At 39.8% G+C, this 12,573-nt stretch overlaps 1 protein-coding gene across 2 annotated transcripts in view; it reads right to left on the bottom strand.

Annotated features, from left to right (window-relative positions):
- The window catches only part of LOC126481519 (tyrosine-protein phosphatase non-receptor type 13-like), a 450,882-nt gene that overhangs the window by 58,218 nt on the left and 380,091 nt on the right, over positions 1 to 12,573 (bottom strand). For both annotated transcript variants that reach the window (XM_050105325.1, XM_050105332.1), the window contains 2 exons: positions 8,769 to 8,971; positions 4,434 to 4,572 (listed from right to left, as the gene is read on the bottom strand). In XM_050105325.1, the coding sequence (XP_049961282.1) occupies positions 4,434 to 4,572; positions 8,769 to 8,971 (342 nt within the window). The remainder of the gene's footprint in view (positions 1 to 4,433; positions 4,573 to 8,768; positions 8,972 to 12,573) is intronic.

The following is a 12,573-nucleotide window of genomic DNA, read 5'->3' as shown; positions in this document are numbered from 1 at the left end:
ATGGAATCTTTCAGACCTCGGCGGAGATCCATCCGAAGTCGAGGCCAAGGAACTAGCCAAGGAGGGGTGGAGGGGAGGGAGCGAGGGAGACAGAACAAAGAAAGAAGCTGAAAATCACGGCAAAGAGACGCAAGGCGGAGCCCAACCGGTAAACCCGCCCGAGGGCGGGAATCAGGTGGGCGACATCCATGACCTTGGAACAGGATAGAATAGGAAGGATGAGTGGGAGAGGAATGGACAGCGAGTGCATAAGACACCAGAAGCTGGGACCACCAAACAGAAAGGGGGGGGGGGGGGGGAGGGGGGGATCCCAGCTTCAACCAGGAGACTATCAACAGGGCTAGTAGGGAAGGCACCGGTGGCCAAACGGATACCACGATGGTGGACTGGATCCAGCACGTGCAGTGTGGAAGGAGCAGCCGAACCATAAACTTGACAACCATAGTCCGAGCAAGACAGAACTAAAGCATGATAAAGACGGAGAAGGAGGGAACGGTCTGCACCCCAAGAGGAGTGGGCAAGGAAGTGAAGGACATTGTGTTTATGGAAACATCCTACCTTCAGAAGTCTGATATGGGGCAGCCAAGTGAGCTTGTTGTCAAAAAGAAGACCCAGGAAACGAAACTGTGGGGCCACAGGCAATCGTGCATCAAGATAGAGCTGTGGATCGGGTGGATCATAGTACGGCGACAGAAGTGGACCTCTCGCGATTTTAAAGGAGAGAATTGAAACCCATGTGAGAGGGTACATGAATGACTGATGGAACAGGAACTGGCGGATAAAAATCGGGAGTGGGCCCCGAAGACCCCACTGATGAAGTGTAAGTAAGATGTGATGGCGCCAAGCCGTGTCATAGGCCTTGCGACACCTGGAGAAGATGTTGCTGCTGTGGAGCACTGAGATGTTGAAGCAGTTGGTTATGAATGGAGTCTGGGCCAGGGGCCGTATCATGAGAAGAAGAAAGTGCAGAAAGAAATCCCCATTCAGTAAAGGTTCGTTGTAAGATTTTGACTGACAAGGGATAAAACATAAGGTGGAAGCTTCAGCACGAGGTTTCCGGTGAAGGAAAGCAGCTGGATAGGAGGCTGATGCTGATGCCATTGCAAAATGCATCGCAAGATGTTCCGCAAGAATCAACGGGTCCGTACAAAGGCCATCTGGGAGGTGAAGGCCTGGGAGGGTGGACTGCCGATGGCAACCTTGGAGAGAGCGAAGTGTAGCCCATACCCGTGACATAGGGACAGTAGAACTGAGGGAAGAAACAAATCATTCCCAACATATCCGTTTGCTCTGTTTCATTAAATAACAGGCTTTAGCACGAAGGCGTTTAAAGGTAATAAGGCTGGCAACGGATGGGTGCCTCTTAAGGTGTTGCAAAGCGCGACGGTGATCACGGATGGCAATGGCAATGGCCGTACTCCAGCACGGGACTTGCCGGCAACGAAATGGTCCAGATGAGCGCGGTACAGCAAGGCTAGCAGCATGAACAATCGCATCAGACATGTCACGTAGGACGTCATCAATACAACCCTACAAAGAGGGAGAAAACACGACCTGTGCAGTGTATAGCGGCCAATCGGCACAGTAGAAAGACCAACGAGGTAACCTGTCCATCGGGGAGTGGGAAGGGAGAGAGAGAATCAATGGGAAATGGTCACTATCACAAAGGTCGTCATGTGGTGACCAGTGTAATGAAAAGAGGAGAGAGGGAGAAGAAAGAGAAAGATCAATGGCAGACAACGACATGAAAGAAAAGGTGGAACGAACTAGGAGGGCACACGTCGGAGACACTAGGTGAGGTGCTCTTCCCCAAATGGCTCACACTACGGAAGAGAAATTTAGTAATGGAGGTCAAACCCCAGAGGGGGACTAGGGAATGCCAAAAGGAAGAGGTGATTACGCAATAAAGCTAAATTGCAAAACCAACATAACCAGGAGGATAGCGAGGGCCAACATAAGCAAGGACACCAAGAGAGGGAGAGGAGAGGGCGAGGGGGAAGGAGCAAGGAGAGGTAAGGAGGGGAAGGGGAAGGAAATGCAGCCCTGGAAAGAAGGAAGGCTGCAATAGCTTGGGGCCCCAAGCTCACCACGCGCGTATCCACAAAAGAGTTGTGAACCCCCTGGGGGGATATAGGTGTTCATTCTTTCCGTGCACTATACGATATTGGAATAATAGAGAATTGTGAAGGTGGTTCACTGAACCCTCTGCCAGGCACTTAAATGTGATTTGCAGTGTATCCCTGTAGATGTAGATGTAGATGTAATTTTGTTTACCTTGTATCTATACGGTTTACAGTGTTGTTTTCTTTTCTTCTTTTTTTACCCATACAATGTTCTATATTTCAACCACTCATAATATTACAGTACAAGCTTTGCACATAATGTAATTTAACAGGACCAAATAAAAATCAATTAAGCACATTTAAAGAATTCTTTTGTTGAATGACCTCTGCCATGATATTTCAGTCGATTTGCAAGGTGTGTGGTGAGTCAACACTGCACTAAAAATCATTTTTGCATGTCACTAGCAGTTTTGTAAGCACCAGTAAACATTGAAGAAACACAAATGCAGTTGTTAACCACCAGATCATGCCAAAACAACATTAATGAAAGAAGATTTAAAAGTGGTACCTAAGGCAATGATAGAGATGACAGAAAAAATGCTACACACAACCATATCATTAGTTTCACAGATCTTGAATTAAGATCCAAACAGACTGAACCTGTGTGTAACATTTTCTCAACATGGTCAGACTTCGGAGCACATGTATCATCAAGTTGAGTCTTGTCAGGACCACTATCCACAACTGACAGTAATGAGAAATTTTACACAAGATTATCACTAGTGAAAATCCTGAATGGGCTGGTGAAACACTTCAAGATTGAAAAATTTAACACTTATAAGTCAATAGAGAAGACTTTCAGAATTTGATGAGGAAGATCATATTGATAATGTTCTTGGGTAACTGACGTACTTCACAAAGAATTTATGTCTCCAGGTAGAGCAGTACATATAGAATTCACACAAAATGTTAAAATACTTGTTATCTTGATTCAGATGAGTTTGCTCAGATTTTCTGATCTTTCCCCAATTACACAGATGCCTCAGCTTACCCAGGAGCAATTAATCAGTTGCACCTCTTGAGGAAACTGAAAAGTATAGTACCAGAACAGTACCTTCTAACTGTGTACTATGCAATGTTCCACAGCCACATCATTTTTGGGCTGTTGTTGTGGGGCCATTCTGCAGGCTGCAAGAATGTGCTTTTACTGCAAAAAAAAGCAGTGAGGATCATTACTTCAAGCAAAAAAAAAACAGACCACTGTCAACCAGTTTTCACCAGGTTAGGAGTTCTGACTGTTTACAGTCAGTATATATTGAACTGCCTCTTCCACATAAAGAGAAACCATGATATTTACAGAAAGAGAAATGAAGTCCAGAAATACAGCACTCGCGACAAAGACTGTATCAACACGCCAAGGTGTTGATTAGCAAAGACACAAAACAGCTTCCCAATGGTGGCCCTAAAATTGATTAATGCTCTATCTGATCACATTCCATCTTTAGCATGGGAGCAGTTTAAAGCTACTATTCTGTGTAAGCTAAAAGAGCAACCCTTCTACAGTATTGAAGAATTCTTCTCTAGTAATAGCATAGTGCTTACTTGAGCTGCAGCTCAGTTACGTGACTCCAACAGCAAACGTTATATTTAATTTCATTATGTACTTTTATCTATTCTATAGTTGTGATATTATTGAAATCTAATTTATAACTTAAATACGTCTTGCAGTATGAAATTACTATCATAGTAGAGCTGTATGCATGTATTTTGATAATGTTGTATCTTGACACTGTCTGTCCAGCTGTGGCTGGTGAATGACATAGAATTGGTAATAAAGGTAATAATAATAATAATAATAATAATAATAATATCCACCAGTACATCAATGCAATACAGCTACATCCAAACTTATATATACAACTACAGAAATCTGTAATTATTGACACTTGTTCAATTACCCAAAAGTTCCTAAATGCAATGTAACATATACCATACAGTTAAAAGGAAGTCACGCTTGATCAAGGTCCGCGTCACCTTCCATTTTTAACCAGACATAACGTCTGAGACAAGAAAGAAATAATAATAATAATAATAATAATAATGTTACTTGCTGAAACGCAAGTCTCCATCACTACATCATCCAATTCAACACAAATCATAAGGATGATCCATGTAAGCACATGGTGGGATCGTAAACTTGTGTTAAGCAATGGATTGCATCAAATGAATGCAATTTTGAGGAAATACAGATTCAGAATACTTAGGCCTTTGATTTTGAATTAGTTATTGCCTTAGCACAGGAAATTGTGGACAGCACTGTGTATATGCTCTATAGTAGCAATAAATATATCTTTAAAAATCATACTGTACCTGCTGTGTGTAATCTCCAAATTCTGCCTGCAGTGCAAGTCCTGCCATAGAGATGTGAGTCTTCAGGTCACAAACTAATTGCTGCTCAAGGAGATTTCTTCGAAGCTGCAAGTACAGCATATGCTTCATTGACCAGCTCCTGCAAAAGAAAATTTTATTTGATCACCCATGCATTTACGTCATACCCTAGTGTAAGGCACAAAAAGAAGACTGCTATACATTTCATGTTTCAGCCTAAAGGCCTTCTTGTAAAGTAGCAAACACATGCACATTCATGCAAGCACAACTCACACAATTGTGGCCACTGAGGCCAAACATAGAGTAACTGTGCCTGATGGGAGACACAATCCATGTGTGGGGGGAGGGGGGGTTAAGGGCGAGGGGGGGCATGGATGGGGGAGGAATAGCAGGATAGGAGATACGGATGGGAGAGCATGTAGTGCTGTTTGTGGAAGCATGTAGGGATGTGGTGGGGACCCAGTAGAGCTGCTAGGTGCAGGAGATTTAAGGGGTACTGGAGGGTCGGTAGTGGGAAGGAAGAAAAAAGAAGAGAAGTGGTGGAGAGGGCAAAAAGAAACTAGCTGGTGTGTTGGTGGAGGAGAAAGCTGTGCAGTGCTTGAGTGAGAGTAGGGATGAACTTTGTGTTGGGCAGCGTGTTCAGCAACTGGGTGTCTAGCTTGGCCACAGTTTGTCAGTGGCTGCTCATGTGGACAGACAGCTTGTTGATTGTCATTCCTATGTAGAAAGCAGCTTAGTTTGTAGATCACAAGACTGCTTTTACAGTTAGTCCTACCTTGGAGGGGATAGGTGACGCCTGGACTGGACTGGAGTATTTGGTGCACCTAGCTGCCCCACCCCATCCCCAAAATGTCCCTGCATGCTCCAACAAACAACACCACACCCTTCCCTACCCCTATTTCCTATCATGCTATCCCTCCGACCTCCCCACCCCAGCCTCCTCCTTGCCCCCCCCCCCCCACCACCAATGGATTACTTCTCCCACCAAGTGCAGTTACTTGCAATCTGGCCTCAGTGGCAAGAGACAGCAGTCATATGGGTGGCAGTTATGCTTGCATGGATATGTGTGCGTTTTCTACTTTAGAAGCAGGCCTTTGGCCAAAAGCTTAAATGTATAGCAGTCTTTTTGTCATACCTGTCTACCACTCAACATCTCCTCTAAATGGTGAATAGCAATCAATCCTTTTCATAATATTGTCGTTATTCCATCCTTGATTTTCAATTTTCTGATTTCCTTGTAAAAGTTATTTATCCCCTCTCCAGACCTCCTCCCCCCCCCCCCCCCTCCCACTGAGTTGTTATTGAGAAGTTTCACAATAGTTACATATCTGCTAGCAGCATATTGAAGGTTTTCTTATTTACTAATACTCTCCAGCTTCCATTTTGAACTTCATATGACAACCATTATTTTTATAATGTACTGTGAAGTACTATGAAAAATAATATACAGGATGTAATAGGTATAAGTGCAGATACTTTCATCTGTGGTACCTTAATATGTACACACACCAGTGTGTTGGTTATTTTTTCTCTGCATCGAACAGTCTTTCCACAAACATGTCACAAACTTTATGACTTGATGCTTTCTTCATTTAACTGGACCACTAAGAGGACTAAGCCTTTAGGTACAGACATACCATTTTGTGTCCATGTGTCTACACTTCCAATACCTAATGTGCTGTTCAAGTGAAAATAAGCATTAATGGCATGCACAAGTCTGTAGGCTTCCACGAGCAATGTCATTTTGGATTAAACAATTTTGAGTATTGGGTTGAGTCATTGTATGCTACTAAAACAACCAAATTGCTGATGTTTCAACTGACTCAACCCTGAAGAGGACTGCAGTAGATCGGTTGAAATGTCAGCAACTTAGTTGTTTTAGTAGTTTATAATGATGTGGCCAAATACCCGAAATTATTTTATCCAAAATTAATGGCATGCTCTTTCTAAACAAGTACTGCTCCTAATGGTTTAATTATTAGTCTGCAAATAAAGTAAACACTGATGTAATGTTGTTCAGTACACAGTCTTCAGTCACAAGCAGAAATATCTGCACCTATATCTGTTACATTCTGCATACCTCAAGATCCCTGGAAGGATTTATACATAATGTCCAAAGCAGTCAAGCTGCATTTTGTGAAAGATTGCTACCTCAGTTTCAACTGCAAATGTTAGAAATTAGAAAACAGTTCTAATTCTTAAGTAATATAATTTCACACAAACTACAAGGAGATACTTTACAGCATGTCTCACAAAGATATCACCAACTATGAAATAAAATAAATGGTAATGATAAATGATAGATGGTTGCACAAACTGAAGTCCTTTTGGGAATGTCATAAAAAGTGGATATAAAATGTCATTCTTCATTCAAAATTTCTGTCACAGTTTTGTGTATATTATACAAGTGACTAGCATTACATATAGCCATTCATTTTCAAACCAGCTCTGCACAACATTACAGTATTAGGAAAACATGTAATGAAACAACATTAACATGATATAACTAAAACAGTTCTTCATAGTGCAGTTAACATTTTTTGATTTTAACATACCTGCTGTTAGATGCTTGTCAGTGCAAAACATCACTGGCATACTTGGGCAACAGACGTGGTTGTAATCATATTACAGCATGATACTTTTGATAGGGGAAACACTACTGACTGTGTGTACTGCAAACAAGTTCCCATCAAATCAACAGGTGTCGCTACTTTTCTGCTCTCTACCTACGCACATTGTCCGTGGCCAATAGTATGTTTGAGTCACAATGTAATGAAACTAGTGACACCTGTTGAGTTGATGTGAACTTGTTTGTAGTACCTGCATTTCTGCTCTCTACCTACGCACATTGTCCGTGGCCAATAGTATGTTTGAGTCACAATGTAATGAAACTAGTGACACCTGTTGAGTTGATGTGAACTTGTTTGTAGTACCTGCAGTTAGTACTATTTCATTTGCTGAAAGTATCGTGCTATCATGTGATTATCACTGCATCTGTTATATGACTGTGTTATGTTAACCGAGTATGTCGGTGATGTTTTGCATCGGTAAGCGCTTTACAGCAGGTATGTTAAAATCATAAAATGTTAAAATGTTAATTGTGCTATTAAGAACTGCTCAAGTTATATCATGATAATGTTATTTCATTACATGTTTTCCTAATAGTGCAATGTTCTGTACGTGTGATTTGAAAATGAATGGCTGCATTCAAAACTAGTCACCAATATAAAATACACCCGGCCATGACATATTTATAGACAGAATTATCAAATCTAAGTTGTTGGTCCCTTCCCAACGAAATGTTGGAACAGCATATATACTTGGCTATAAAAGGATTAGTTCCAAATGTTACTAATTATGGCATGGGATGCTGTTATCACTGCAAACAGTTCAAGAATGAAGCTATATTTATTTACGATATTCATTTATATTGTGAGCAAGTCATGTGGATGTGAAATGAGTGAATAAAGAGTGGTGCATCTGTCCTACAAAATGCTACATGTTCACACCAAATGTTTTTCAATACGTGCACTTTGTAGAACATTGAACTGATGCAAACGAATTCATCAATGGATATCCTTAGATTATGGTGAATAACTGCAATAGACATCACTCTTCCATTGTTTCATATGACTGCATCCAGAGCCACCTATCATAGACACTTGGAACTAAATTTTACAGTTCTGTATCTATTTTTTATGGAGTCCCAATAAAGAGACCTCTCCCCAAAATCTTTTTGTCACTCAAGTTATTTCTTTTCATAGACACTATGCCCCTTGTGAAACATGCTGTATGTACATACTTCCACTTCCAGTTAGTAATTTCTTATTCCAGTCAGGACCATAGAAAACAAAAGCAGCAATGTACGACCGAGATTAGCATAGTACAAACACAGAAGTCTATAACATAGTTGATTCTCTGAAACTTTCTCATGATTTCACTTATGAAATACATGTTGTGGTAGTTGTTGCTAAATTACATAAAATGTTGTAAATACGCATAGCATTAATGTTAATCAAACTAAATATGAAGGAACGCTAATTATTCTAGCTGCCCCTGCTAAAAATATAATTTGTATGACCACCAAAACACTGCAGAACAGTTCATTACAGGTTCTATTATTGCTATGGATGTAAAATGATAACAATCAAATGAGTGATAGGAAAAGCCATGGAGTGAATAGTAAATACTGGACTACTGTTAACCAAAGAATTAATCAGTAGTGTTTCATCATAAACAGTCTCTATACATTTCCTTCAGATAAATATTTCATATGACCATACAAAATAGTTTCACAGGAGAATAATATTGAATTACCTGATCCCCCGGAGGCTTGGTAAGAAAAATTTTATGCGCAGGTACAGTGTGAGGCTGCATGATGGAAGGGAATCTCTTCCCCAAGCTGGAGGGGCAACTTTCCGAAGGTGTGTGTTTTTCTCCAGAAAAACAAAGTCTCCACCTAGCAAAGCAGCCAGCCCTAGAGTGAAGTTCTCTCTTAATTTCTCACTTCGCACCACAGCCTAAAGAAAAGCATAAAATTATATTTAGACTGAAAACAACTTCACAAGCCAAAACTTTTAATCTGAAATACAGCAAAAAAAGACAGCAAAAAACTGTTAGAAATTTCCATCAGTATCAGTGATTGCCCTTATGTTAAAATATCATTCTAACAATTTAACTGTTTGTTTTGTTTGTTTACATCACACATAAGTTAACCATTATGACCAATTATTTAATAACAAAATGGTTCGCATTCAATATGCAAAACAGTTACAATTCATCATGGCATGGATTTAAATAAGAATAATGAAGCACATGGTAACAACACAGGATAAGCATAATAAAGTATGAATTATTTCAGAGGGAAAATGAGTGAAGAGAACTTTGAATTTTTATTCATCAGGCAGACAGCAGACTTTATAAGGGACAGTCAAATGAAAAACAGACAGATGGAAAAAAGTTTGTAAAATGTTTATTATTTCAGAAGTAATTGCTGTAACTGTTAATACATTTATCCTACTGTGAGAGAAGATGGTCAATAGCTTGATGGAGAAAAGTTTGCAGTTGCCTATGGAACCATGATTGTATCTAGGCAGAAACCCGTTCATCTGAAGCAAATCACAACCACAAATATCTTTCTTCAGGGCTCTACAAATATGGAAATCGCATGGGGAGAGATTGAGATTATATGGAAGAAATGTAAGGGCTTCCCGGTGAAACGTCTGCTGTGTAGTCAAAACACTCTTGGCAACATGTGAGCAGGCATTAACCATCAACAAAATTATGCCATCTGTCAACATTTCTGGGCATTTGGTGTTGATGATGTGCTTCAGTTTTTGTGAAGTGTTCACATACAGCTGTGCGTTAACTGTAGCACCGGGTTTCATAAAGTCAGACACTAGTGAGCACTTGGACTCAGAGAAAAGGGTCATCATGATTTTCCCAGAGCTGGTGTGCCTGTGCTTTTAACTATGCTGCAGAAGTTTCATTGGAAAGCTCTTACATATCCTCCACACAGTCCTGATCTCTCCTCATGCAATTTCCATTTTTTAGAGCCCTGAAGAAAGAAGTTCATGGCTGTTGATTTGCTTCGGTTGAAGAGGTGCATGCCTGGGTACAATCATGGTTCCATGGGCAATCACAAATCTTTTCCATGAAGGTACTGTTTACCTTGTCTCACAGTGTGAAAAGTCTGTTAACAGTTATGGTTATTACTTGTGAAATAATAAACAGTTTACTTACTTTTTTCCATCTGTCTCATTTTCATATGACTGCCCCTTATGCAAGTACTAGGTATGTTGTCAATGGTAGACAGAGTTGTAGTTGGAGTCACAAATGATGGCAGCCACATTTAGGCCACTTCTATGCACTTACTTCATACATTCTTGGACAGCCAATGAGCATTCAGTGGTGTTCTGAGGGCTCTACTGCGAGTCTTGCAGACAACTAAAACATTAAACTTGATTGTAGAAAGTTATTTAGAGAATTTTATTCCATTTGTTGCACTTTGTCATCTCTGACAATAGTGGAAAGTCACAAATTCTACATAAGCAAGTGAGAGATGTAATTTGCAGGATACACACTTTTTCAAGAGGAAAGCACATGTACGCACGTACTGTAACTATCACTTGGAACCAGCAGCAATTCGAAACCCATCCATGCCTGGACTTGTGTGAACTGCCATCATTCATGAATCAGACTATATACATCTATACACAGATCACAAAATGTATGCACCTTGCCTACCTTGCAGTGAGTGGCAATTCAGATGAGCTCCAAATGTTTCATATCAGGCAAACTTGAGGACCAGAAAATCAAATGGAATTTATCACTGCAAAATTTTTGTTCTTGTGCAAATCAGAAGCAGTAATTGAGGCAGACTGTGAAATAGTTCTGGACAGTACTAACTGCACCACTGAATGGCCAACACATAATTAAAATCATTGCAAACCAGATCTACTGCTATAATTCAGCATTTTGTGTGAGAAATATAAGGACAAGACAGAAGAATAAGGTCACATACAAGAGCACAGAACTACTTTTTCTTCCTTCCATTAGTGAGTGGAACATGGAAGAGGTTGGCTAGTAATTGTATGAAGTTCCTTGTATAATGTGTGGTTGACAAATACCTTGTTGCGAACTGACATTTTCACCACAATGCATCTTTCTGCTACATTATGTTATAAGCTTTCGTATCTACACCTGGATATACCAGATGGGCCATAAGTTAGTTTCCAAAAACATGTCTGATGCAGTAATGCTAAAAAAATGAAAATACAAATTTAATATCAATTCAGACATAAATGTAGAGTTCGATGAACCTACAACAGGTGTTCAAAATGGTTCCCATGCTGTTCTAAGCAAACCTTGCATCTCTTCAACACTGATTTACAAATTTTGTTGCAAATTTTCCAGTAATGTAGGTTTCTAAATTCTGACAGAATTTGTTCCTTCAAATATTCAACAATACGAATCTTGATGAAATAAACTTCATTTTTTAGTACATCCCAGACTGAAAAACTCATACAGTAGATGGCATATCTGGGAATCATGGAGGTCATTCAGCAGCACCTTGTATGACAATACATTCATCAATGATTTCATTTTGAATGTCATTCACAGTAACTCCCTAATGCAGCAGTCATATAAACTTTTCCTTTATCAGGTGCAGATGTTCAAAAAGTTGACTATTTTCCAGTTATAATATCTACTGGACGATATCTAGATAATTTATAGATTTGACAGTACCGTTAAAAAAATAAGACCCAAATAGCCCACTGCTGAAAATCCTTGCCTATATACACCCATGCCAAGAAAGTTTAACTCCATCACATTGCGGAGATTCATAGAATCTCTGTAGACACAGTTGTGTCTGTTTATTCTGCAATTCACCTTAACAGACACTTTGTTGCTCCAAGGAATGCTTTTGTAAAACTTAAGATTGGCTTCTAGTCAGATTTGTGTACAGCTCAGAGAACTCCATACGTCTCTCCAGATCATCTTCATTTAGGCCTTGAACTAAATTAGGCCTATATGCACTCAATTCAGCTTTTTCTGAATCCTTGGCAATCTCTTTCTTGCTATTCCATACTCCTTGGCCAATTTGCTTTGAGATTTGCTTGGTGATTGCAATAAAACATCATGCAACAACTTGAAGATTCTTGCCTGTAGTAAAAGACTTTGGGTCAGCAGTGGAGCTTCCTTGTTAGAGTAGGCCAGTCTCTCCAAATCTTAAATTTAATTTGAAAATACCTCATCAAGAAGAGTGAGGTTGGATGTCTGGAAAATGTTCCACAAATAAATCACAAACATCACTGTAATTATAGTGCCATGTTCCACCATGTCTGCAAAACAAATACATGATGTTCTGTAGCCAACTTTCCATTTATTGTATCTCAGGTAACAACAACCAACATAACCTCAAACTGACTTATGGGTGCTACACACTAGTCATGATCACAGCTGACCTCCACTGCACTGGATGAAACAAAGTCTAAGGATTGCTAGTGACAACCGACTTATGGTCAACCCTGTAGAATAGAATAGAACAAAGTAGAATACAATACAATAAGTTTCTTATCACAAGATGACTGTCTCCTTATCACAAGATGACTTACTTTAA

The sequence above is a fragment of the Schistocerca serialis genome, chromosome 1, assembly GCF_023864345.2.
Source record: "Schistocerca serialis cubense isolate TAMUIC-IGC-003099 chromosome 1, iqSchSeri2.2, whole genome shotgun sequence".
NCBI lineage: Eukaryota > Metazoa > Arthropoda > Insecta > Orthoptera > Acrididae > Schistocerca > Schistocerca serialis.
This window is presented reverse-complemented; position numbering and strand designations above follow the sequence as displayed.